Source organism: Podarcis bocagei (genome assembly GCF_964188305.1).
Source record: "Podarcis bocagei genome assembly, chromosome: 4".
Classification (NCBI taxonomy): Eukaryota; Metazoa; Chordata; class Lepidosauria; order Squamata; family Lacertidae; genus Podarcis; species Podarcis bocagei.
In genome coordinates, this window is record NC_138128.1 from 57,040,591 (window position 1) to 57,063,426 (window position 22,836).

Here is a 22,836-nt window from a genome sequence, read left to right on the forward strand (position 1 = left end):
TGCTGACAGTTTTGTGTCCTGAAAAGAATTAAATAGGCGGCTTCCCATGCCCCCCTCTCACCCCCATTTCAAATTCCTAAATGATTTGTAATGTCAGGCAAGCAAAGTTTGCCCAGACTGGCTCATTCCATTAGGCAAAACTCCTGATGGTGCCACAAACAAGGTGCCACACAATACTCTTTTTATTCTGCTGCTGCTACTATTTCCCCTCTGGAATTTGCCCATGTTTGAATGTCATATTTGTCACAGCACATTTCTGTTCAGAGTGTTTGCTCTTAAGCTAAGTGGAAGAGGATTGTTCTGTTTACCCATTTGATGGTGGTTTCCTGTGGTTCCTTCTTTTTCTTTTTTCTTTGCTGTCGCTCAGCCTCTCACAACTGCTACAATGACCAGACTACAAATTATCAACAGGGTGATGTTTGCTCTCTGAACAATAGAGGGCACTCCTATAACAAAAAATGCATGCACGGCGTACTCTCCACCTGTACTCACCTGTTCATTGACCTACAAATAGAGGCATTTTCACACTTTTGATACTTGCAAATTGAAGTATCAAAATACACCTATAAAGCCTCATTTGCAGGGCACTCCATTTTCTGTCTGGTACTGAAACCTGAAAAACTTTGCTTTCCCTTGTTGAAATACATATGGAATAGGGAACCATAGAACAATGCAATCCCACAGTTATTTGGAGAAGTGTTAGAAGAATTGCCATCATTTAAAATTTAAAATTATTCAGATGTTAGCATCTTCTTAATATAGTTGACTCTGCATAAAGAATCCGTATTCATCCAAACTCTTTCTGGATATATATATATTTGGGAGCGGGCTTCTATTTTGTGGGCTGTTGGCTATCCCAACTTTCTCAAGGGCAAAGGTTTATGGATCCTGATGGATTCCTTATGTCTTTCACACTGCTTCCCACAGTTAAGTCTGTCAATTCTGTCAATGGTCTGGTTACACTCTGGAATGAGAAGATGTCCTGCGCAACAGATCACTTCCAGATATCATCACCAAAACTGTGCAATTGGTGCAACTCCCTGGTATATTAAATTGCTTAGGGCAATGAAATACTTGAGTCAACAGCTCAAGCATCTGGAGGGCACTAGGTTGGGGAAGAATGGGCAAGAGTCTATATGGTGATAGCAGCGGACAAGGTTTTTTCTTACAGTTTTGCGCAGATGCAGTTGGCCAGAGGAGCTTTCTTTAATGATGGCACACCTTTCACTGTAAAGGTAATGGCAGAGGAGTGATAGGAGGCACCAGCTAGGGAACGCCCAAGGGAACCCCCAGGGGAAGAAGGCTTAGGGCTAGGGGGTTGGTAGTGAGACAATGATGAGTAGTCAGAGGGAGAAAAGGCAGCAGACTGGGAGGAGCAGGTGTCAGAAGCTGAAGAGGCAACAGGGTGTAGTGAACAGGAAGAGGCTGGGGCAGAGAGCAGTCCTGATTCAGAGGCTGGAGAGGAGGGGCACCAGGAGACAGAGAGGAAACAGGCTGCTGCAGAATCCAGGGATTCTCCCAGAACATGCAGAGAAGTGAAAAGAGCAGAGGAGAGAGATTGGTTGCATGAAGACACAGTCTCCAATTGCTTGGAAAAAACCCTGGAGAGGAGGGGACAGGCAGCTGTAGGAATGCGGGGACCTTCAGTCCTCACTACTGCCTCATTGAGGCAAGACCTCCTGGGAAGAGTTGGTGGGATCACTAGGCCTGTATTGTTTTGATTTCTTTGAATAAAGAGTTACCTTCACTGACACCAGTGGTTTTTTTATTGCTGACCTTCACCTGACTCTGACTCCTGACAGGTAATTAGCGTAATCCTCAATAGCCCTCTGTGAACAATTAGCAGTATGTTGTACTGTACAGATAAATTGCCGCCCCCCCCCCCCCGCGCTTGGACATCACAGTTACTAGAGTCAGATGTGACGATGGTACCATCTGGTCAGGTTTTATGAGTACCTTTTAGTTTTTCAGCCTGAGGATGTGGATAACCTTGTTACAGGACTGGGATACCACTTGTGTTTTTGACCCTGGTTGCATGGTGTCTAACTACAACTCAGTGTGTGTCAGAAATACTTTGTGCCTCCTTCAGAGAGGTTGTCATTCCTGCTGCTTTTAAATAGGCAGTAGCGACACTACTTAGGATCCAGGGGTGGCAGTCAACAAAGTTTTACTCAGAGTAGACCTGTTAAAATTAATGGACCTATGTGAATCAAGTTCATTAATTCCAGCTCTCCTAGAATGAGTAAAATTTAGTTGACTATCACCCAGTTAAAATTATAGGCAGTATGTCAGAACTTGTAGTAACAGCTTAAGTCCAAGTGTTTCTGGATGAAACTGATTATTTAGACCTTTTGCAGTTTGGGAGCTGCCTGGATGTTGAGACTGCAAATGCCTTGGTTGCTCTGATACATGACCTGTACCTAGAAATAGACAGCAGGAGTGCAATCTTGCTGATTTCTCTTGGACCCTACAGCAGCCATTCAGGTGTAGTGCTAAGACCATCTGATTTTCAATGGAACTCCATATGGTTTATAATCCAAAAAAATGCAACAATAATATAGCAATTCCTATTGAAACACGCATATTAGTTTGTGATGTTTTAGTGTGGGTTTAAAGTTCTGTCTCCTTGTTTTTATACTGATATTATTATTATTATTATTATTATTATTATTATTATTAATTATTATTATTATTATTATTTTATTATCATCATCATCATCCTGCAGTTGTATATGAGAGTAACTTAAACAATATGGGCTATTTTTATCATAAACTGAACAGTTTTATTTTGCTTATTGTTATTTCTGTAATCTGTCATGAGTTTATTTCATAAAGAAAACTGAGATATACATTTTTACTGATTGTTTTTTAATCATGAGGGTTGAGTTTGTGTGTGTGTGCCATTGGTTTTGTTTCACATTGTACTGTGTACTGCGCGTGCGCGCGCGCACACACACACACGCACGCACATATTTAAGTGGGATAGAAATAAATGTTAAGTTTCTGTTTAGGTCACCATCTGTTTAGTTAGCTGCATCAGGCTTAGGCTTTCTACTGGGTGCCAACCATGGGAATCAATGTTAATCTAGCTTCTCTGGTATTATCCCATAGAGTTGAAAACATATGTGCACTTATTATGTTTTACATATGTTACTGTTTTTTTATAATAATAATGACTAATTATTTTGCAGCATTTCCCAGCCTGGTAGTTGCCAAGAGACGAATAGCCCCAGCACATCTGTTCCTGACTTAAGATCCTTGACTTCTGAACCAGCTACCAACGTAGAGCAGCCTGCCCAAGAGAGCAGAAGCCTGACAGAAGAAATCAAGAGGTAATGTGCAGCCCTTGAAGCAGAGATTTCTTTAGCCAAACTTTGTGTGTGTGTGTGTGTGTGTGACTTGTGTTGCAAATGTTGGCATGTAGCGTAGAACTGTAGAGTTGGAAGTGTCATCTAGTCCAACAGCCTGCAATGCAGGAATCTCAACAGGTGGTTCCTCATCCAATTTGAATCCATCCTGGACCCTTTGCTTAGCTTTGCAAATATACCAGCAGTCTGATTGCTGCACCACTAGGAGGATTCTTATTTGTATTCTTATTTGAGATATTGAACGGTTTTCTAGCTGGCCAAGTGCGGAGAAATGAATTCTCCTCAAGATGATAAAGGTAAAGGGACCCCTGACCATTAGGTCCAGTCATGGCCGACTCTGGGGTTGCGGTGCTCATCTCGCTTTATTGGCCAAGGGAGCCGGCGTACAGCTTCCGGGTCATGTGGCCAGCATGACTAAGCCGCTTCTGGCAAACCAGAGCAGCACACGGAAACGCCGTTTACCTTCCTGCCTGAGCAGTACCTCTTTATCTACTTGCACTTTGACGTGCTTTCGAACTGCTAGGTTGGCAGGAGCAGGGACCGAGCAACGGGCGCTCACCCCGTCGTGGGGATTCGAACCGCCAACCTTCTGATCAGCAAGTTCTAGGCTCTGTGGTTTAACCCACAGCGCCACCCGGATCCATGCCTAACAATCATATGCATTTTAATAGATGTAGATGGCAGACAATTTGACTAAAGTTTGTTAACTTCAGTACAAATGTTAATCAGTGGGTCTGAAACTGAAGGAAATGGTGCTGGTTTCACAAGCGCCCTGGCTACCTTCTCCTCTGCCAAACTTGAATAAAAATAAGAATAAAGATGAAGTTTCCTACAAGTTTGTTTCCAAACAGATGGTTTGTATTGTGGGATTAAATCCTATGGGCTTCCTTCTAGCAATAAGGAGAAAGGGAACTGAATAAGATTGTAGTCAGTTCATATGCAGTAAATGCATTGCTAAGATTGTACGATTGCAAAACTTGATAGTATTTGAACTTGTTTGTTTTGTTGTTATTTTGATTCTGTTGCATTACTGCAATAGATAGTATTACTGCTGCAGAGCTTGCAGGAAATAAAAATACTAAAGAAGAGTTTTCTTGTCAATAGTGAAGCTCTTTCAGTTTAATAACTAATAAACTGTTTAATGTGCTCAAAAAATAGCAACCTCATATTTCACAGTTAATACTGTGAAAAACCTATTAGTAGAGCAATCACAACTCTAACTGGCTTTTTTTTTTTTTAGATAGTTTATGTGCTATGCCAAGTCCAGACTGCTTCAGAAGCAGGACCTAAATTGAGATTCTCTCTAGAAAATGAACTCTTAGGATGTAGCAGATCCCTAGTTGGCCCAGCTCCCCCCCCCCCCCCACGATGCCTTACTTTACACAGCTGCAGTGGGAGCATCATGGCAGAGCCTCCCATCCATGCCTATAAATCAGGGGTAAGGATTGCAACCTTCAAAGCCTGATGTCAAACATTAAAAACATACTTTAATTGTTTAGCAGTCAATTAGCAACTGAAATCTGAAATTGTTACCCTTATTTATATATGCCACCTGGAATAAATTTCACTAAAATAGACTCTTCTCCCCCCTCCCCCCCAAAAAATCATTTTAGCTAACAAAGAGTACAAATTATAACCCAAACATGCAGGACCTCAGCATTACATCACATCAGTTGCCGACACGGCCATTCATTTTGGTTCCATGGAACCCTTGTCCAGATGTTTTCTGTGATCACAAAAGCCAGCTATGAATCAGGATGTGTTGAAAGATTTTCTAATCCGGAATCAAAGGGCTTTGCTTTGACTATAATTTTCCCTTTAACCAGGCTGAAATGAGACACATGCTCACGTCTGTGTCAGGTGCAAAAAAATAAATAAAGAGAACATCAGTGTTGATGCTGATTAACGGCTATGTGACTTATGAATTCGCACCCCTATTAATGGAAAGGTCATGCGGTGGAATGGAGAATATTGAGCCATGCATTCCCTGGAGGACATGTCTTCTTCCACCCCACCAATTCAAGCTGGCAGCTTGTGACAACTGCCCTATGTGTTGCCAGAATCCGCAAGAAATGCAGGCATCTATCATGCCTCAATTAGCAGAAATGGAAATCGCACATTAAAAAAATGATAGGTTGTTGTTGCTTCCAATTCGTCGAATAGCAGCAGGAGGTCAGATATCTCAGGGCTGCATGAATGATGTAGACTATGTGAAGCATGCGTTAAAACTGTCCCCTGAAATGCGCTGTAGCAGACCAAAAACACCAGTAGCTTGTTCTTGGTCATGTTGTGCTTAATGTTGCTCTACATTAGCAGGAAGAGTGTGACAGCGTCATGGGGGGTTCTATTGGATTTCATTGCCAGTGTCGTTTTTCTAAAGGGAATTGATCCGTATTTCCAAGCACTTAGTGCTAATACTTTGTCCTCTACACAAGTGCCTTTCTGGAGAGATTGCTGTGTATCGCTCTGGATTTCGTTCTCTCCTCCCTTTGTGATCTAAAGCATACAATAGGTAGGAGAAAAGAATATGGTGATCTCAAAAGCGTTGGCAGGATTAAATGATTTGTTGAGCTTTTGTAAGTTTCATGGCCATTTAGACAAGAAGGAATCCCTGCATTTTCTTAATATTTGTATTCTTATATGCTATTTTAGAAACCATCATTTTGACATCACACTCTCAATAAATAAGACAGGAAAGGGACAAAAACTACACAGGGCTGGCCTGAGATATTTTGCTGCTATATTATTATTATTATTATTATTATTATTATTATTATTATTATTTTACTTTTATTACACAGCCTTCATCCTAAGGTCCCTGGACAGGTCACAGCAATTTAAAATGCAGTATTAAAAGCAGCTCAAAGCAACTTACAACCACAAAAATAGGATAAACCCTAAAAATACACATCTCAGGTAAGGGTAAAAAAGTGTGTCTTCAGCATTTGCCGAAATCGGTGTAGCGAAGTTACGAGACACACCTCTGTGGGGAGGGGGGCCTGCAACTAGGAGCTGCCACAGAGAATGCTCTCTATCAGCCCACCCCCACCTCCAGGCATACCAACTCCAGGGGGCCAAGGTGCCTTCGACCCCTCAGTATCTGTTGGCAGGGGGCCTGGCCCCCTCAGTGTTGATAGATTAGTAATTGCAAAATGAAAAATTATGAGGATGCAAATATAGAAAGAGCAAGGAAAGAGAGGGCACAGTCAGCATCCCCCCCTCTCTCTAATTGGACGTACTATAAGATCTCAGTGAGATAAAAGTCATGCCAGTAATAATCTCCTTTTGAATAAAGAGAAATATTGGTATGCATTCTTTCTTGAGTCAGATTGTTACTGATGATAGTGAAATTGTGTGTGTGTGTCTGTGTGTGTGTGTAGTTTCCCCCACTGGGATTTCCCAAAGGGTGAAAATATCAAACAACATTTGTACACTCTCATGAAAAGCAAATACATTACAGCCTAATGATTATTTGCCACTATAATCAAAGTTGCCTGGTAAAGATTCTGCCTTTTGCAGAAAAATGTGAAAGTGCTCCCCATCCTGTCAAATAAGCAATTCAAAGTAATTGCATAGAAAGTAGATGTCTCACATTTAGAGCCATTTGTAACTAGGGCAATCTGGCATGTGAATGGGATAACCTTTTGCAAACTATTTCGTATTCTGAAGACATTTTATAGACATATATTAAGAATAGCGGTAGTAGGGTTTTTTACATGAGACTTAGAAGAAGCAGCCCCATCCCCAAAGAGCTTTGCCTTTGTGACTCTTGCATTAGTGTGAAAGAGAGTTACATTAATGGTTTGTGTCCATAGAAGCTGTAACTTTTATTTTAAATGGGCTCTGCCAGATATGGGTCTGGGTGGGGTGTATTGACCAGACAGTCCCTTACTCCTGTCTGCAGGCTTGATCTGTTTGATGGATATAGATGTCATCCCACACATAGAGTAGGAAAGCGTAGACAGCTTCATCCAGATTTTTAAGCCGAGATTGGATGGTCATCTGTCATGTATGATCATACATGTATGATATATGATCATACATGTATGATGTATGATCCTGCATTGCAGGAGGTTGGACTAAATGACCCTCAGGGTCCCTAGACTATTCGTCTAGTTGGGTCAGTTTCTTTTCAGGATTATATATACGTTTCCAACATACTACTACAGGTTTGCTTAACGCTAGAATTCCCATAGTTGTGGACTGAGAGGAGCTGTGAGAAATGCATGTCTTTGTTCATGTATACACATGTGTGTGAAGCCACATTTGGTTACATGTATAAATCATGAAAGAAATGATAGGGGTGCCTGTCAGAAGAGAATGTCTCATCTTATATTAAGCTCCCTCAGCTTGTCCTCTCAGAAGCAGACAATAAATTCTTGTTTTAAAAGGTTCTCTTGTAAGGACGTTAAGATCAACAAATGGAACCTGGTTCCTTTCTCCTCAGCCTGATGGTTGTCTGTTTGTGGTAACCCAGAGACAGGATTCCCTTCCCCCCACTGGTGACACCAGTGTTGTGGAAACTTGTCCTTGCTGAAATATGAGAGGCCTCATCAGTATGGGCATTCTGCTGGCTCTTGAAGACACAGCTATTTAGACAAGCATTCCCTTGCTTTGAATTTCCAGCTTGAATGGTTTAAATTGCTGTTTTTGCTCTTGTCTTTTGTGAATTGTAGAAATTTGGTTTAATACCTTATTGAAATTTCAATTGAAGTGTGTGTGTTTGTATTTTCTGTAATTGATCTATACTTGTAAACCACTTAAAAGCCAGCTTGGCAATTAAGAGGTATATAGATTTAATAATGATCATCATCATCATGTGCACACACATGCGCACATGCACGTTTTATAAGTTTAACATTGCATGAAAACAGAAACTATGGATTTAGCCCCTTTTCCTGGACTTACGGCAGCTATAGTTGTCCACATATTGTAGCGTTTTTGAAGCACTCATTTCTGGTAACACACTTCAAGTAATATACCACTAAAAAACAGTCATGGTGATCATGTGTCCAAAACCACATCTCTCCCCACACACCACTGAATCAAGGATTGTGGACTTTCTTGAAGAAAAGAAACTCCATGGGAAATAGGCAAGGATGTTGAGCTAGTGATCTTAGCAGAAGATACTATGTCAGTGCAGTTAATATCCCCTCTTCTGGGAAACTGGCTTGTAAAGTCCACTCATTTCTTTTTGCATAGTGCAGTGCAACAGCTGTGCGGTCTCCGTTTCAGATAAATGCTGGAATTGGGAAAGCAATCTGAATGATCATATATCCTTTTGAAATACTGGGCCTCTGGTAGCCATAAAAAGGTCTCCAACAATGTTGGAACAATCCCCTTAATCCCTGGTCTTCACCAATCCAATTTAATGAAACAATAAAACATCCTTCCTCCTATGGGTAGCAAAACTCAAAATTCAGCCAGGCGATCTTACTAGCAACAAAGAAATCTTTTGCAGATTGTCACTTAAATGCACTTTCATTCACATTTTTATTTCTTGTTTGCACAATTTCTTGTTTATTTCATGTTTTTATTTCTTGTTTGCACAACGATTACCCCAAAGACTTCACTCCAAAAATCACATTGATCCCCCCCTTTTTTTCCTTTTTACCATGTCAAGGGAATAATCAAAGGTTAAAGAGAATGGAAAGGTACAAAAGGATGCCTTGAATAATTAGGGCTGCTGTCTCTATTCTCAGCTCCATATCAGTAATGAAATGACACTCTTTCCAGGTATTCAATAGCAGAAGGCTGAATAGTTTTTGTGTGCGGAGGCATCTTGTTTTGTTAATGACCCTGATTAATTAGCAAGGTTTAAAAATACCATTAAGCAGTAGTGGTGCTGAATAGGGCAACAGCACTGGTCAATAATTTCTTGTACAGTGTGTGGTATCCCTTATTGTCACTCTTAACATTTTTAACAATGCTCTTTGTTTTTATCATGGAGAAATGAAGCTCTTTGAGTGACCTAGTGAGCAGAGGGTAGGGCTGGTGGAGGAAGGGATACCATCTATATCATACCAAGAACTAACTTAGTTGGTCTTTAAGGTGCTACTGGAAGGAATTTTCTTATTTTGATCTTTGAAGGAAGGTTTGGATAAAAGAATGTGAAATTTATATTCTTTAAAACATTACAGAGTTCATTCCGAGGCATTGCATACCCTGAATTCAGGGTATGATCCATCCACATCAGCCATTTGTCAGATCTGAACGATTGCAAGAAAAACCCATCGGTTTAAAATACTTTTTAAACTGTTGTTTATAAAAGAAGCATTTTCATTTGATAGCCTGCATGTTGAATGCACCCCACCCCACTGAAACAAGAACTCTGTAAGGAGTTGGCATGAAGATTCTCTTAAACTAGACACAGGAAACATAATCTCTTACCAACTCCAAAGCTCTGTGTGGCAAAAGTATTTGGGGGAAGAAAACTGAAAACAGTCAATGGACTGTTGACAAGGGGGAATTATTAACGGGACAGTTCATCCCAGGTTTGGGATCTATGGCAGTGAAAGAAATTCTAAGTTCAGTATACAGTGGTACCTCTCAGTGGCGTAGCGTGGGTTGTCAGCACCCGGGGCAAGGCAAGTAATTTGCGCCCCCTAACCCGTGGATTTTAGCACTTGAGTGCGAGCGCCCCCCCAGATGTTGCGTCCGGTGCAGCCGGCCCCCCCTGCACCCCCACGCTACGCCACTGGTACCTCAGGTTACAGACTCCGCTAACCCAGAAATAGTACCTCGGGTTAAGAACTTTGCCTAAGGGTGAGAACAGAAATCGTGCTCTGGCGGCGCAGCAGCAGCAGGAGGCCCCATTAGCTAAAGTGGGACCTCAGGTTAAGAATGGACCTCCAGAACGAATTAAGTTCTTAACCTGAGGTACCACTGTAGTTCGAAAAATCCTGGAATGCCCCCCATATGAGCATCCCTACTTTTAAAAAACCAGCATGCCAAACAAATCTTACCTCCCTTGCAAGCACTCTCTCCTTCCTGGGCTCTGGAAGGCTCTTGCATGGGCTTTGGAGTCTCTTGTGAGATCTCACAGAACCATCTGAAATCTTGCAAGAGCCTCCCAAAGTCTCCATTGGAAGATTGAAATCACTAGGTATGTCCGGAAGGCATCAATTTTCACATGTATTTTGTTTACTTTGCTGTGACTTTGGGGACATAAGTCTAAACTGGTGCATTATTACACATGATTTTTTTAAAAACCCCAAAACTAAAACTAAACATCTCTCGCTAGAGTTGGATTCGGTTAGAGGTCTTTTGTGACAGATAGCAGGTGCTTCTCCCCAAATGGTTGAAGGTTGTGTTGTGGAGGTATCATTCACTGTGTGTTCTTGCTGATGCTGCTAGAATCCTTCCCTTTTTTTTGCAGCTTTTTGATCTGAGTAACAATGGAACAAAATAATTTAGAGTCGGTACAATAGAAACATAGCCTATATCAGTCTTCCACGGCCTGGTACCCTCCAGATGATGTTGGATTACAACTGTTATCTGCCCCAACCAACATGGCCACTGATCCATGTTCACAATTTCTAGAGGGTACCAGACTGGTAAAGACTGATCTCTATCATATCACTAGGAACTATTGCTTTTCTACATCCTTGGCTATCTATTTTAATAGATGTTGTATACATCTATTGATCTCTGATATGGTAGCCTGTGGAGAGGGGGAGAAGTTTGCAGGGCTTATCTGCACACCACATCCTGCAGTCATCACTAGCAAACTACTTTTTAAAATAGTGGAAGCCCACATTGCATATTTCTTTTCTGTGCAGTTGGGCCAGTTCTGTGTTTAAACCTACAGATATGCCACTGACACATATAATTTGGCTCTGAGGGGGATGTGACAGCAGCCTTCAGATATTTTAAAAGTTGCTACAAAGAAGGTAGGGATTTGGGGGGGGGGTGTTCTTTGACACAAAGAGGCAAAATGTTTAAACTCTGGGACGGTAGTTTGTTTTAAATATTAACAGTGTCCCTCTGTTATTGTTGTTAGTCATTGATAAAGGTTGAACAACAACCTTAACTCCCAAAGTTACACTGAAGCAAGTATTGGGACAATGTGGTGGGATCTCCGGGAATGAGAGTGCTACTTTGTCGATCATGACATTTGTGCAATGTATCCTAGTTTGACAGGTGTGAGCATGCCTATTGTTTCTTAGTATTGAGCAAGGCACCCAGTGAAAATAAGCCCATCCCTTCAGGTTTGAAGGGATGTGGAAAACGATGTTTGGGAGAAGCACAAAGTAGAGGGTCAAAGGCTGCAGCAAATAAGACAAGCACCAATATTGGTAGTATAACTGTTGAGTCTATAAAACGAATGTTTTGAGCTCACTTTTATTCCTTGATGGCCAGGTATGATCCAGCAGAACAAATTTAGACCTGTGGGCATCTGTTTTGGCAGCTCTCCTGCACTTTGTGGTAACCCCAGTGTTGAAAAATGTTTCTCAGGTTAAGGACCTGCCTTGGTAATCTTCTAGGGGACTCATGTCAGCAAGTGACATGACCCATTAGATTTCTTTCCACGTGGCAATTTCATGGATTCGTGCTTTAAGTCCTGAAGGGTACCATTGTAATAGTTAGATTTCCTGCATCAAGCTGGCTGCAACTTTCATCCTTGTAACTGAACACAGTTTTCTGGAAATAATGTATGATTTCTTTATGGTTTTCAACTGGTAGCCAAACCTAGCTGAACAAGAGAATATTATGAATAGTATTTGCCGTATTATTCATTGCAAGCTTTGGCAGCTTTCCCCACTTCCATTTGTTTTACCATAAATGCATATGAACAACCCTGAACTATCCCTGTCAGATTTCTGTATCTGATGTTTGTTAGCTCTTTGGTGGTACTGGGTATATAGCTGGCCTGTTCTCCAATCAGGATGAGGAGGAAGAGACTAGGAGCAAATATTTTTTCTGCTGCATGATAACTAGATTCTGTTTCTCTTCTTTCAGCTCTCTCTCTCCTTTTGCTGATGTATGTTACACAAGAACTAGACCTAGCTCTAAAGAACTGTTCCAGTAGCCCATTTACTAATGACAGCATGACACACATGTGTTTTCAGTTAGAATGTGTGTTGCTTGTGAATTAAGCACAGGAACAAAAGGAACAAACAAAACCCTCATCGCCATCAATAGGCATAGAAGGTTTAAGGGCAAATAAATGGTACTGGTAGCGCTTTGTTGAAAATGGGCGTGAAAAAGGAAGACTGTAGAATATGTTTTTCTTCATGCCAATGTTTATGTTGCTGTTTTCAATTAGGAACAATATGCAATAATACAATGTAGTGGTCTTGTTTTGCCTTCTGCTCTAGCGGTGTATGCTAGAAAGCTATAGTTTTGTTTTGTTTTTTGATGTGTGGAATTTATGTTGTATGGGACTATAACTGCATCCTTTTCTGCTGTATCCAAGCACGTTGGGGTTGAAAAGTAAAATTCTCTCAGGACCTTTTGAACCTCTTATTATAGGGAAATCATGCATGTCTGAGAGTAGGATTGTTCCCCCGCAGAATAAAACCAGTGTGGTTTATTTGGGTGTGTTTTTGTAATAGATTTGATGAAACTAGCCAGAAAATATAAGCTCTTTGCTTTTATTCATGTAGTCTTAAATGGAGACTTTTGTTATGTGCTGGGCCCTAGGTTCCACTGCTAGGGTCTACCAGTGGACACGGGTGGCGCTGTGGTCTAAACCACTGAGCCTCTTGGGCTTGCTGATCAGAAGGTCAGCAGTTCAAATCCCCATGACGGAGTGAGCTGCTGTTGCTCTGTCCCAGCTCCCGCCAACTTAGCAGTTCGAAAGCATACCAGTGTGAGTAGATAAATAGGTACCACTGTGGAGGGAAGGGAAGGCCAGCTCCCTTAGCCTGAAAGCGAGATGAGCGCCGCAACCCCATAGTCACATTTTTTCCTGGACTTAGCCAACCAGGGGTCATTTACCTTTACCTTTTTACCTTTACAGAATACAACTTGGGTTACACTATTGTACCTTTCCCATCCTTTCTGATAATTGTTTTTCTTCACATGATAAGGTTTATCCAAACTTCCTCTTTCATTAATCCCTTTGCTCTTGTAAGTTCTTCTGACACTGAAATAAGCACCAACTGGTTATTCAGTATTTGCAATTTATCTGTAACAAACATGATGAGACAACCTCTGATAGTGGAATTTTCTAAAGGCCCATTTTGAGCATATGGACCTAAAGGTAGAGCAGAAGCAATAACTTTTTATTCGTACATAAGAATATAATCCGTCAGCTCATTTAAAAATGGGGGGGGGGGAATAAACCATTAAAATCTTAAAATTATGAAATTATAAAATACTGAACAAGTGACCAACACTGAATCAAATTAATTCTTCAAAAATCTTTGGTGAAACAGATATATTTTCAGCAGGCAATGGAATATTGGGATTGTAGGTACCTGTCTGTTTTCAGTAGGAATAAAGTTCCAAATTATTGGTACCGCTACGCTAAAAGCCTTCTTTCACCTAGAAACCAAACTAACTGGGACAGTCAAGAGGACTTCTCCAGATACTCACAGTGTTCTCGCTGGTGTATAAAGGAGAAATGTGGTCCTTCAGCTAACCTGGTCCCTGGCCATTTAGGGCTTTATGTGCTAATAGTAATATGTTGAACCTAGGTCAGTAACGTACTGGCAGCCAGTGCATAGGTTTCAGCATGTGGTATAATATGCTGATGTGCAGCTATTCCAGTCAAAAGTCAGACTGCAGCATTCTGCACTAGCTGCAATTTATGAACCAATCTCAAGGGTAGCTTCACATAGACTGCCTTGTAATAGTGCAGTCTAGAGGTTACCAAGGACTCTATCTGTGTGGCCAAGCTATCCCTGTTGAGAAAAGGCTATAATTGGCATACCAGCCGAAGTTGTGGAAAAGCACTGTTAGCCCCTGAGAACACTTAGGGGTCCAGCAACAGTGATGGATCTAAGAGTACTTCTAAGCTACGTACCTATTCCTCCAGGGAGAGTGCAGCCCCATCAGGAACAGAGAACCTGTCAATTTCCTGAACTTGGGCACTGTTCACCCACAGGGCTTTGGTCTTCTGTTTATTGACCCTCACCCAGCCCATCACTTACTCCAGACACTGCTCTGGAACTTGTTTGGTCTCAGATGTTCTCCGATTCAGATGCTGCATAGAAGTAAAACTGAGCGACTGAAGCAGTAAGTCCAAAAGAGAGATTGCCCACCCACTTCAGACTTGTTGGTAGTGGTTTCCTGACCATAGTTTAGACATCTTTTAAAACTGTAGTTTAAGTTTCCTTAACTTGGCATGGTGTCTGGACTGAGACAGAGCTTCTCAAGTTGTACTTCTAAACCTAGAAAGGTTTGGGGATTTATTTCAGTGTGCCTCACCCTTTCTTCTCTCTCTAGCAAATTTGCTGCACCTATGCTGCGTTGGTATCTGTGCTTTGTCACTGGAGTTGTCAATTAACCAGCATTGCCGCTGGTATTTTTTTCTACTCTGCAATATATGAACATTTGTGTGGGGGTGGGTGAGAGAGAGAGAGGGGGGGCACCTGATTTTTATTTTTATTTGGCCAGACATGGTAGCATGAAATGTGCAGTGGTATCTTCTATCGTCAAACTCGACAAGAGAGAGAGAAGCATGGAAACAATAATCAAACGGTCATGGTCTCTGTGAAATTAGGCTGCTCTCTTAAAAGATTCAGCTCTCGTAGCCTTCTGACTATCCAGCTACTGCACTCACGAGATTAATTCATCAGTGAATCTTCTTACTCAGTATCTCCCCCCTGCCTCTGCAGCCCCAGTTCCTTGTCACCCTGTCATCTTGCCTTTAAGCAAGATTAAATATAACAATATCTCTGTACCAATCTGCTCCCCTCTATACTCACACATTGCCTTGTTTACTTTGGCTCTTCATGTTCTCCCTACTTTCCTGGTGGAAGATTCCATTCCTGAAAGAGGGATGAGCTCTTTTGTTTGAAAATGCGGGGAGGGAAACAAGGCTTTAAACAATCCTACATATGAATCTCCTCCATTGTTTACTGTTCTGAAATATATGCGGGTGCTTGCTGTCAAAATAGAGAGGCACATGCAGGATGTGGCATGCAAACAGATTTGCATTTCAAATCAGCTGAGTCAACACAATGCAATGGTCCTGCCTGGGAGTCCTTAGGGATCCACAGTAGCTGACAATGTGTGCTTTAAAGGGAGGGTCTTAATTTTTCTTTTTCTCTCCCCCCCCCCATCTCTCTCAAGCCATTTGGAATAGCCATAGACCTCGTTTTTTTCTAAAAGACACTTGCCCAGTATCTAGCCTCAACGTTGCTGGTTGCATCACACAATAGCCGGCACATTTATTTATTCTCCATCAATTTTCTTTTGAGTGAAGAGGAAGAAAAACGGAAGCGGGGGACGGGTGGGGAGTTGGGGGGTGTCAGGAAAGGAACCTGGCAACAGTTCAGAGAAGAGAAGCTGCCGTTTAAAGTGTGTCGGCTGCTGCTGCCCCTGATGCAAGCAGCTGTTTTCATCTGCACTGCAGCATTGCAGCCTCTACGGTCCGATCTCCCTGGGCTTTTTGCTGGTGGAATTAAGGAGGAAGCTGGCCCGGCTTGCTGCTAGCTCCAGAACAAGGGCACGCTGAGGATGGGAGGGTCTCAGTCTCTGCAGCAGGCACAGACAAGTAGCCTGATTCGGGAGCCATCCGAGGCCATGTAAGTATGGAATTGCTTTCCACCTTTCCTTCCTCCTGTACAGCAGCAGGGACCGAAACGTTAGCGAGTAGCTATAGGGATCTGTTTAAAGAGGCTGCCTCACGTTGACAGTCTTTGTGTAATTCTGTGCATTCTGGCTGATTCAAGATACAGCTCAGGTTTCATCAGGTTTCAACACTGATTTTTTAAAAAAATGATTTTTAAAAATGCTTGGGTAGCATGTAGGAATTTTGGTAAGAGGAATGCATCTTGAGTCCTTTTATATTGTTCACTGCAGTTGCTGTGTGTACCCATTTGTTTGCTTCTTATACATTCCGCAGACATAATCAATCAAGCCCATCACCATTTTCAGTGAAAAATGCCTCTATTTAAAATGCACAGCATGTAGGTTGATTTCACTGTGTTTCCAGGGCTTTCCTTCCCTCCACCCTGAGCTTTCTCCCCATTCACATCCCATGTGTCTAGATCATTGGTGGATTATTTTTTTTAACACCTTACAATTTCTGATTTTCCTTCAAAATGATATATTCAACTTCCTCAGCAAGGGTAAAATAGAGAGTTCTGTTCATGAATATAAATTGATTTGTCATCTTTAGTTTGGATGGGCACACACACACACACACACACACGTATGGATTTATCAGTTCATTTCGCCAAGTATCTGTTTTCTAATGCTGCAAATTTAATCAAATATACCAGACTCTGGTTTTTAATTGAACTTCTTAGAAGGGCCTTTTCTTGTTTCAGGTGTATAGGCCTGGATTACTCAGTATGTCCTGCAATTAGTGCATCTTCAATATGCATTGTTTTGGGGCGATGTCTTAATCCGTGTCACCTGGTGCCAAAGATGAGCTCAATCAATTCATTTTAAGTGTAACACCTACTTTATTGCATTTTTTAAATTTATAAAACCCAACTCCTTTCTTTTTCATTGTACTTGGGAAGAATCTTTAGAGTTGGGAGTACTGGTAGATACAGTTTGTGCAGTTGTATCCTAAAGGCAAGATGATAACAGCCTGACTGGAGTACTGTAGCTGTTCAGCAAGGTCCGTGTAACTTTAAATGTGCCAAATTACTACTACTTCTTTTTTTGAAATCCTTTCCTTTGGCATAAGCCTATTATTGAGCAGTGTAAAGAATCAGAATGAAGGTCAACATTTTTTCATCTTCATCCTTAATTTTAGCAGTTGTGTTGGGAACTCATTGAGAAGTATTTATCAAAGGCTTCCTGCACAGTGAAAGGCTCACATACTTATTTGACGCCTTCTGCCAGCAGAAGCCATATTGAATGAATAAGGCCTTCAACACCAGAACAACATGAGGGCAGCAGTCAAAACACCGCTGTTTTTATTAATGTTTGTGCAGAGCCTTCAGTGCACAACACCTTACTGCTATTACAATAAGCAACTGGCTTCTTGTATATCTGAAAATAATGACAAGCACTGGGAATTTTAAAGCAGCCTCATTTTTACTGTTTACATCTCTTCACAAATCATAATAATATTGTAATGCTAAAGCATGATGCTTAACATGAGGGAAAGAAAGTTTTCTCTTCACCTCTGAATCTATTTAGGCCCTCTTACAAAAGCTGAAATCTTGATTTTAGACTAAAAGACACCTCTGTGTCAGGGGTGGCTAACCTATGGCCCTTCAGATGTGGGATTACAACTCTGAACAATCTGCAGCTGGCATAGTCAATGGTCAGGGATGATGGGAGTTGTAGTCCAACATCTGATTTATGTAGTATAGAAAAATATGTTTGTTTTTAAAAACACTCCTAACCTGTGGTCTATGGATGGGCTTCAGCTGTTACCAAATTCTCAAGGGATTCTATGACCCCAAAAAAGGTTGAGGACCACTGATCTAAAGGCTTTCCTGAGTCATCCTGGGCTGGAGTATTTTATCTTAGCCATTTAGATAAATCACAGTATGCGTGACACAAGAGTTGCCTTATTCAACCGCTCTATGAAAGCTTGTGAACAGAAAACTCTGATACATCAAGTTGTCTCATTCTTGCTGCTCCCAAGGTCCTGGTTGTAATGCAGATTCATGTGCCTTTTTCATTCATGCACATTACGTTTTCTCCTGTCTCCCAGAATGCTGCATAACTGCATAATTGTTGTGGCAATTGCCCTATGAAAAACAAACTTCACCCTAGGGTAAGTGTCCTCTGCCAAGAGTTATCCAAGAGGAAAGTTTCATTTCTGACCACTTCTGCATCACCAAAAAAAGAGGACAAAATAAGGTAGACGTTTATATAAAGGTTGCATATGCTAATAAATTCCGTTTATAAATAATCCTATAATTTTAATAGAAATAAAGCACATCTCACCATATAGGAGAAAACTGTGCCCTCTGTGCCTGTTCAGTCTGCTCTCCAGGTGTTAATTGTTGATGGGGCAGTAAAATGGCCTGCTTGCCTTTCTCATGACTCTTGATCTTTAAGTTAGAATTGGACCAAGCAGAGGACTCCTTTAAATGGACAACTGTTCACATATAGACTCCTGATAATGTTGTTGTTGTTGTTGTTGTTGTTGTTGTTGTTGTTGTTGTGGATGATGATGGTGATGATACTCCGCCCTTTTGGCTGGGTTTCCCCAGCCACTCTGGGTGGCTTAAAGCATATATAGTGGTACCTCGGGTTAAGAACTTAATTTGTTATGGAGGTCCGTTCTTAACCTGAAACTGTGCTTAACCTGAAGCACCACTTTAGCTAATGGGGCCTCCTGCTGCTGCCGCGCCGTCGGAGCACGATTTCTGTTCTCATCCTGAAGCAAAGTTCTTAACCCGAGGTAATATTTCTGGGTTAGCGGAGTCTGTAACCTGAAGCATATGTAACCCAAGGTATATAAGATCAGATTTCTCCAGGAAGACTGAGAATAAAGCCTCCCTTATTTATGGGAAATGGAATCATAGAATTGCAGAGTTGTAAGGGACCATGTGGGTCATCTAGTCCAATCCCCAGCCATGCAGGAATCTTTTGCCCCCCCCCCATGTGGGGCCTGAGTCTCATGCTCTGCCAACTGAGCTATCTCAGCTCAGACCTTGGTGGGTTGTGGTTTGGCCCAGTGGCAAAATATGCCCCATCTCTGATGTCCATGTTCTCTTTGGCCAACCAGAAAATTACCAAGAGGCTCATTACACTTCCATTACATTGCATTACAAAATTCCTGGCCGGCTCAGGCCATTGTGTAAAAGAGCTGAATTTCTCCTGGATGCTTATTCAAAGTCAGAATGTGCTTGTTCATGCTTAAAGGTAGAGGTCCAAAATCTCATAAGCTCCAGGTGGCACTGTTGAGCTACATCGTGATAAAGGGGTTGTTCATGTAATCCTTCGCCCAAAGTCAGATTTATACAATTACTTCAATGCCATAACTGTTATTGTTGGTGTGTAAGGAAGTCACTATGTGCCATAGGACTCAGGTACATTTTGGCTAAGCTTCAGTTACTATTTTCAGCATCCGTGTATGAGGATTCTGCATTTTCATAATAAGACTCTCCCTGTCATTCACTTTACTATTGGAGTACAGGGGTTAACTTTTAACCATTAATGGGTTAAATTCATAAGAGAAGTAAATAATAATAATTTGTTAGAAAAGAGAACTTCTGTTATACAGGGTCTACCAGGTTATGATCTTGGAAATCAAGATAAGGGAAGTCTTGGGAACCATTACAATAGGGCACATCTCTTTGATTGTCAAGCTTCTCCCTGATTTTTAAAATGATTTTTTTTTTAAATCTAAAATTGGAAGTCTGCCCTCCTGTGGGTAGTTTTAAGCTTCTGTAACAGCTTGACAAGGCTCCTAGTGGTAAATACAATGAGGTTTAGTTCGAGCGCAGTTAGGATCAAAGAAACCCCTTGCCTGGCCTTTCATGTATTCTAGTAAAAAAACCCAGCAGCCATTATTGCATTTGCTAATTGTTTTGTTACTCCAGACTAGTGGAGAGGCATCTGTAAATCAATTGAAAATTGTTTCTTTGCAGAAACAAACCCCGCCTCCAAAAATCTAAAGATCATTGAGTACATCACTTGCTGGCTGTGGTTACATTTACTATGTTTATGTGATAAATTGAATTTGGATAATTTGGGGGGGGGAGCAAAACTTGCCATTTTCTGTGGCCAACAGAAGAGGGGAGGAATATACAAATGCAACCTGTTTTTGTGAGTGGTTGTTTTATTATTATTATTATTATTATTATTATTATTATTATTATTATTATTATTATCATCATCATCATCATCATCATCATCTCCTACTCCAGCACTACTGCATCCCATTCTTCTGGGCAGCTACATCTCTTGCTTTTCTTTAATGTGCAGGGTGTTTGTTCAATTAATATTGGAATCAGAAGAGATGAAATTTGTCTCTTTCCCTCCACAGTCCTGATTCCCATAAATATCCCACTCCCCATTCCTTAGGCACAGCGAAATGGCCCATTTATTTCAATGGGGCATAAGCACAACCTAAGTCTGGCTTTGCCTCCATTGGAATGTTTGATGGCAGGCTTAGATGGTTGACTAATATCTAAAACTAAGATTTCAGCTTGTTTCTGGAACAGATATGTCAGTGGCAAGAGAGTCTGGGCAAGGCAAATGAAGATAACAGAGGTGGAACTAGGTATCACATTCATTATGCCATGGACAGCTGTCCATCTTAGTTCAGCGCTCTTGCCTGTAATGCTGCAAGTATTTTGGTTGTGGGGAAAAGTAAAGTTAGAGTTGTCAGTAAAAGATGCCTTTCTTAGCTCTTACAAAGGAATGCAAATTAGTCAATGTGCTTCAGCACCGTATATTTCATTCTGTTGTGAAAGGTTTGAGCTTTTTCTCTTACAAAATCCTCATGTTTTGTGAACAGGCTGAGACGCAGAAGGCCTAAGAGGTACATTAGGTTAAAACTCGAGAAAGCAGATCCTGAGAGAGATCTGATTCATTGTTGCAGTTCATTTAACAGAATGCTGCTGTGACTCAAGGGCCCTTGAATATTATTTTTGTAAAGATATGGAGAACGAGTGGTTAAGTATCCTCCTGGTGAGTATTTTCTTGTTCTGGACACTGATGTATATTCTAAATATAGCTTGGTTATTTCCTCCCATCTCTTAAGAGACTTCTGCAGATGTGCTGCATATTTTAGAGAGAGATGGCTTTTCAGTGGTCCATTGTTGCAGCTGTTGTCACACTGCCATCAGGATGAATGTCTCTTGATGAAATTGTGTCTGCGGCTTTAATGACAAAGACACATCCAGCAATTGAGATAATTAGGAGTCCCATATTGTAGGCTGGTCAGTTGTTCTTGTTGCAGGTCTTTAGTCAATGTAATATACAGAAGTTTGACGTGGGTTTGTGTGAACCATTTTATTATTATTATTTTAAAAAGCTATAAAACTTTAGTTCAGCTAGACTAGACCAAGGAAACCATGGTTGAGGTAGTCCCACTGCTGGGGAACTACCAGATCTTATTAATATAGCTAAATGTGCATTCATAAACACAAACGCCTCTCTGGAGATAGGAGTATGTTACAGTCATATATCTTGGTGTGTTTGCTTCACGTTGTGGCTTTTCAGGTTGTGAACGCAGCAAACCCGGAAGTGTATACTTCCAGGTTTCACCGCGTGTGCACGTGCAGAAGTGTTCTGCATGCTTCGCACATGCGCATAAGCACTCTATTGCGCTCCACGCTTGTGCAGAAGCGCTGCTCTAGTTGCAGACTTTTTGGGGTGCGAACGGGATGGATCGTGTCTGCAACTAGAGGTACCACTGTATATATTAAGACAGCATATCAATAAAATCATCCATGCCACCAGGACATAGTAGCAAACACTATTTTCCCCCACACTGAAGTGATTTAAATATAGGAAACTCACCAGACTTGGAACAGCCCTATCAAACTGTAATCTGGAATTTTTTTAAGAAATCACATGTTTGTTGCAGCTTTACAAACACAGGAAATATGAAAAATGCTGTGAGGAGATTTGCATGGCAGCTCTTTTGTGTTGCTTATGCTGCAGTGCTCAGAATAATTTCCCAAACAGACTTTTGAAATATGGATCTAAATAGCACCTGAATTTTTGTCAACAAAAACAGGAGCAGCAGAAAGTAGTGGTTCACCAAGTGCACATGCCATATTAAAAACAAAGTTAAAAGCAAAGTATGGTTCGATGTGAATGAGCTGAAAAGTTATCCCTCTGGTCCTTCATCGCTTTTGCATTGCTGGCAAACAAGCCAGAGTCTGGCTTCTTTTGTTGTCCAGAAATAGACTCATGATTTATTTCCAAATAAACCACAAGCTACAGTGGTGCCCCGCAAGACGAATGCCTCGCAAGACGGAAAACTCGCTAGACGAAAGAGTTTTCCGTTTTGGAGGTGCTTCGCAAAACGAATTTCCTATGGGCTTGCTTCGCAAGACGACAATGTCTTGCGAGTTCCTGCTGGTTCCCCCCCCCTTTTCTAAGCCACTAAGCCGCTTATCAGCTGATCCGATCAGCAGATAAACCGCTAAAAGCTGCTAATAGCGCTAATAGCGCTAATCCGCTAATCCGTCAATGGGCTTGCTTCGCAAGACGAAGAAACCGCTAGACGAAGAGAATCACAGAACGGATTCTTTTTGTCTTGCGAGGCACCACAGTAAAAGCAAAAACAACCCTCTGTTACTAGTTGTGGTTTGTGTGAAGATGGATGATAAAACAATCCAGAATCTGCCTTTATTCCTGGTGGTGCAAGAGTGTGGAAAGAGCAGGGCAAGAACTTTTCAGCAGCATTCTGAGTTTATTT

At 41.4% G+C, this 22,836-nt stretch overlaps 1 protein-coding gene across 12 annotated transcripts in view; it reads left to right on the plus strand.

The window, feature by feature from the left end:
- Positions 1 to 22,836, plus strand: part of TACC2 (transforming acidic coiled-coil containing protein 2) — a 165,362-nt gene that overhangs the window by 75,258 nt on the left and 67,268 nt on the right. For 10 of the 12 annotated variants that reach the window (XM_081192817.1, XM_081192812.1, XM_081192816.1 and 7 more), the window contains one exon: positions 3,192 to 3,332. In XM_081192817.1, coding sequence (XP_081048943.1) covers positions 3,192 to 3,332 — 141 coding nt within the window. Of the gene's footprint in view, positions 1 to 3,191; positions 3,333 to 15,825; positions 16,067 to 22,836 lie in introns of those variants that run through there. The other 2 variants (XM_081192814.1, XM_081192815.1) reach the window with 2 other exon arrangements.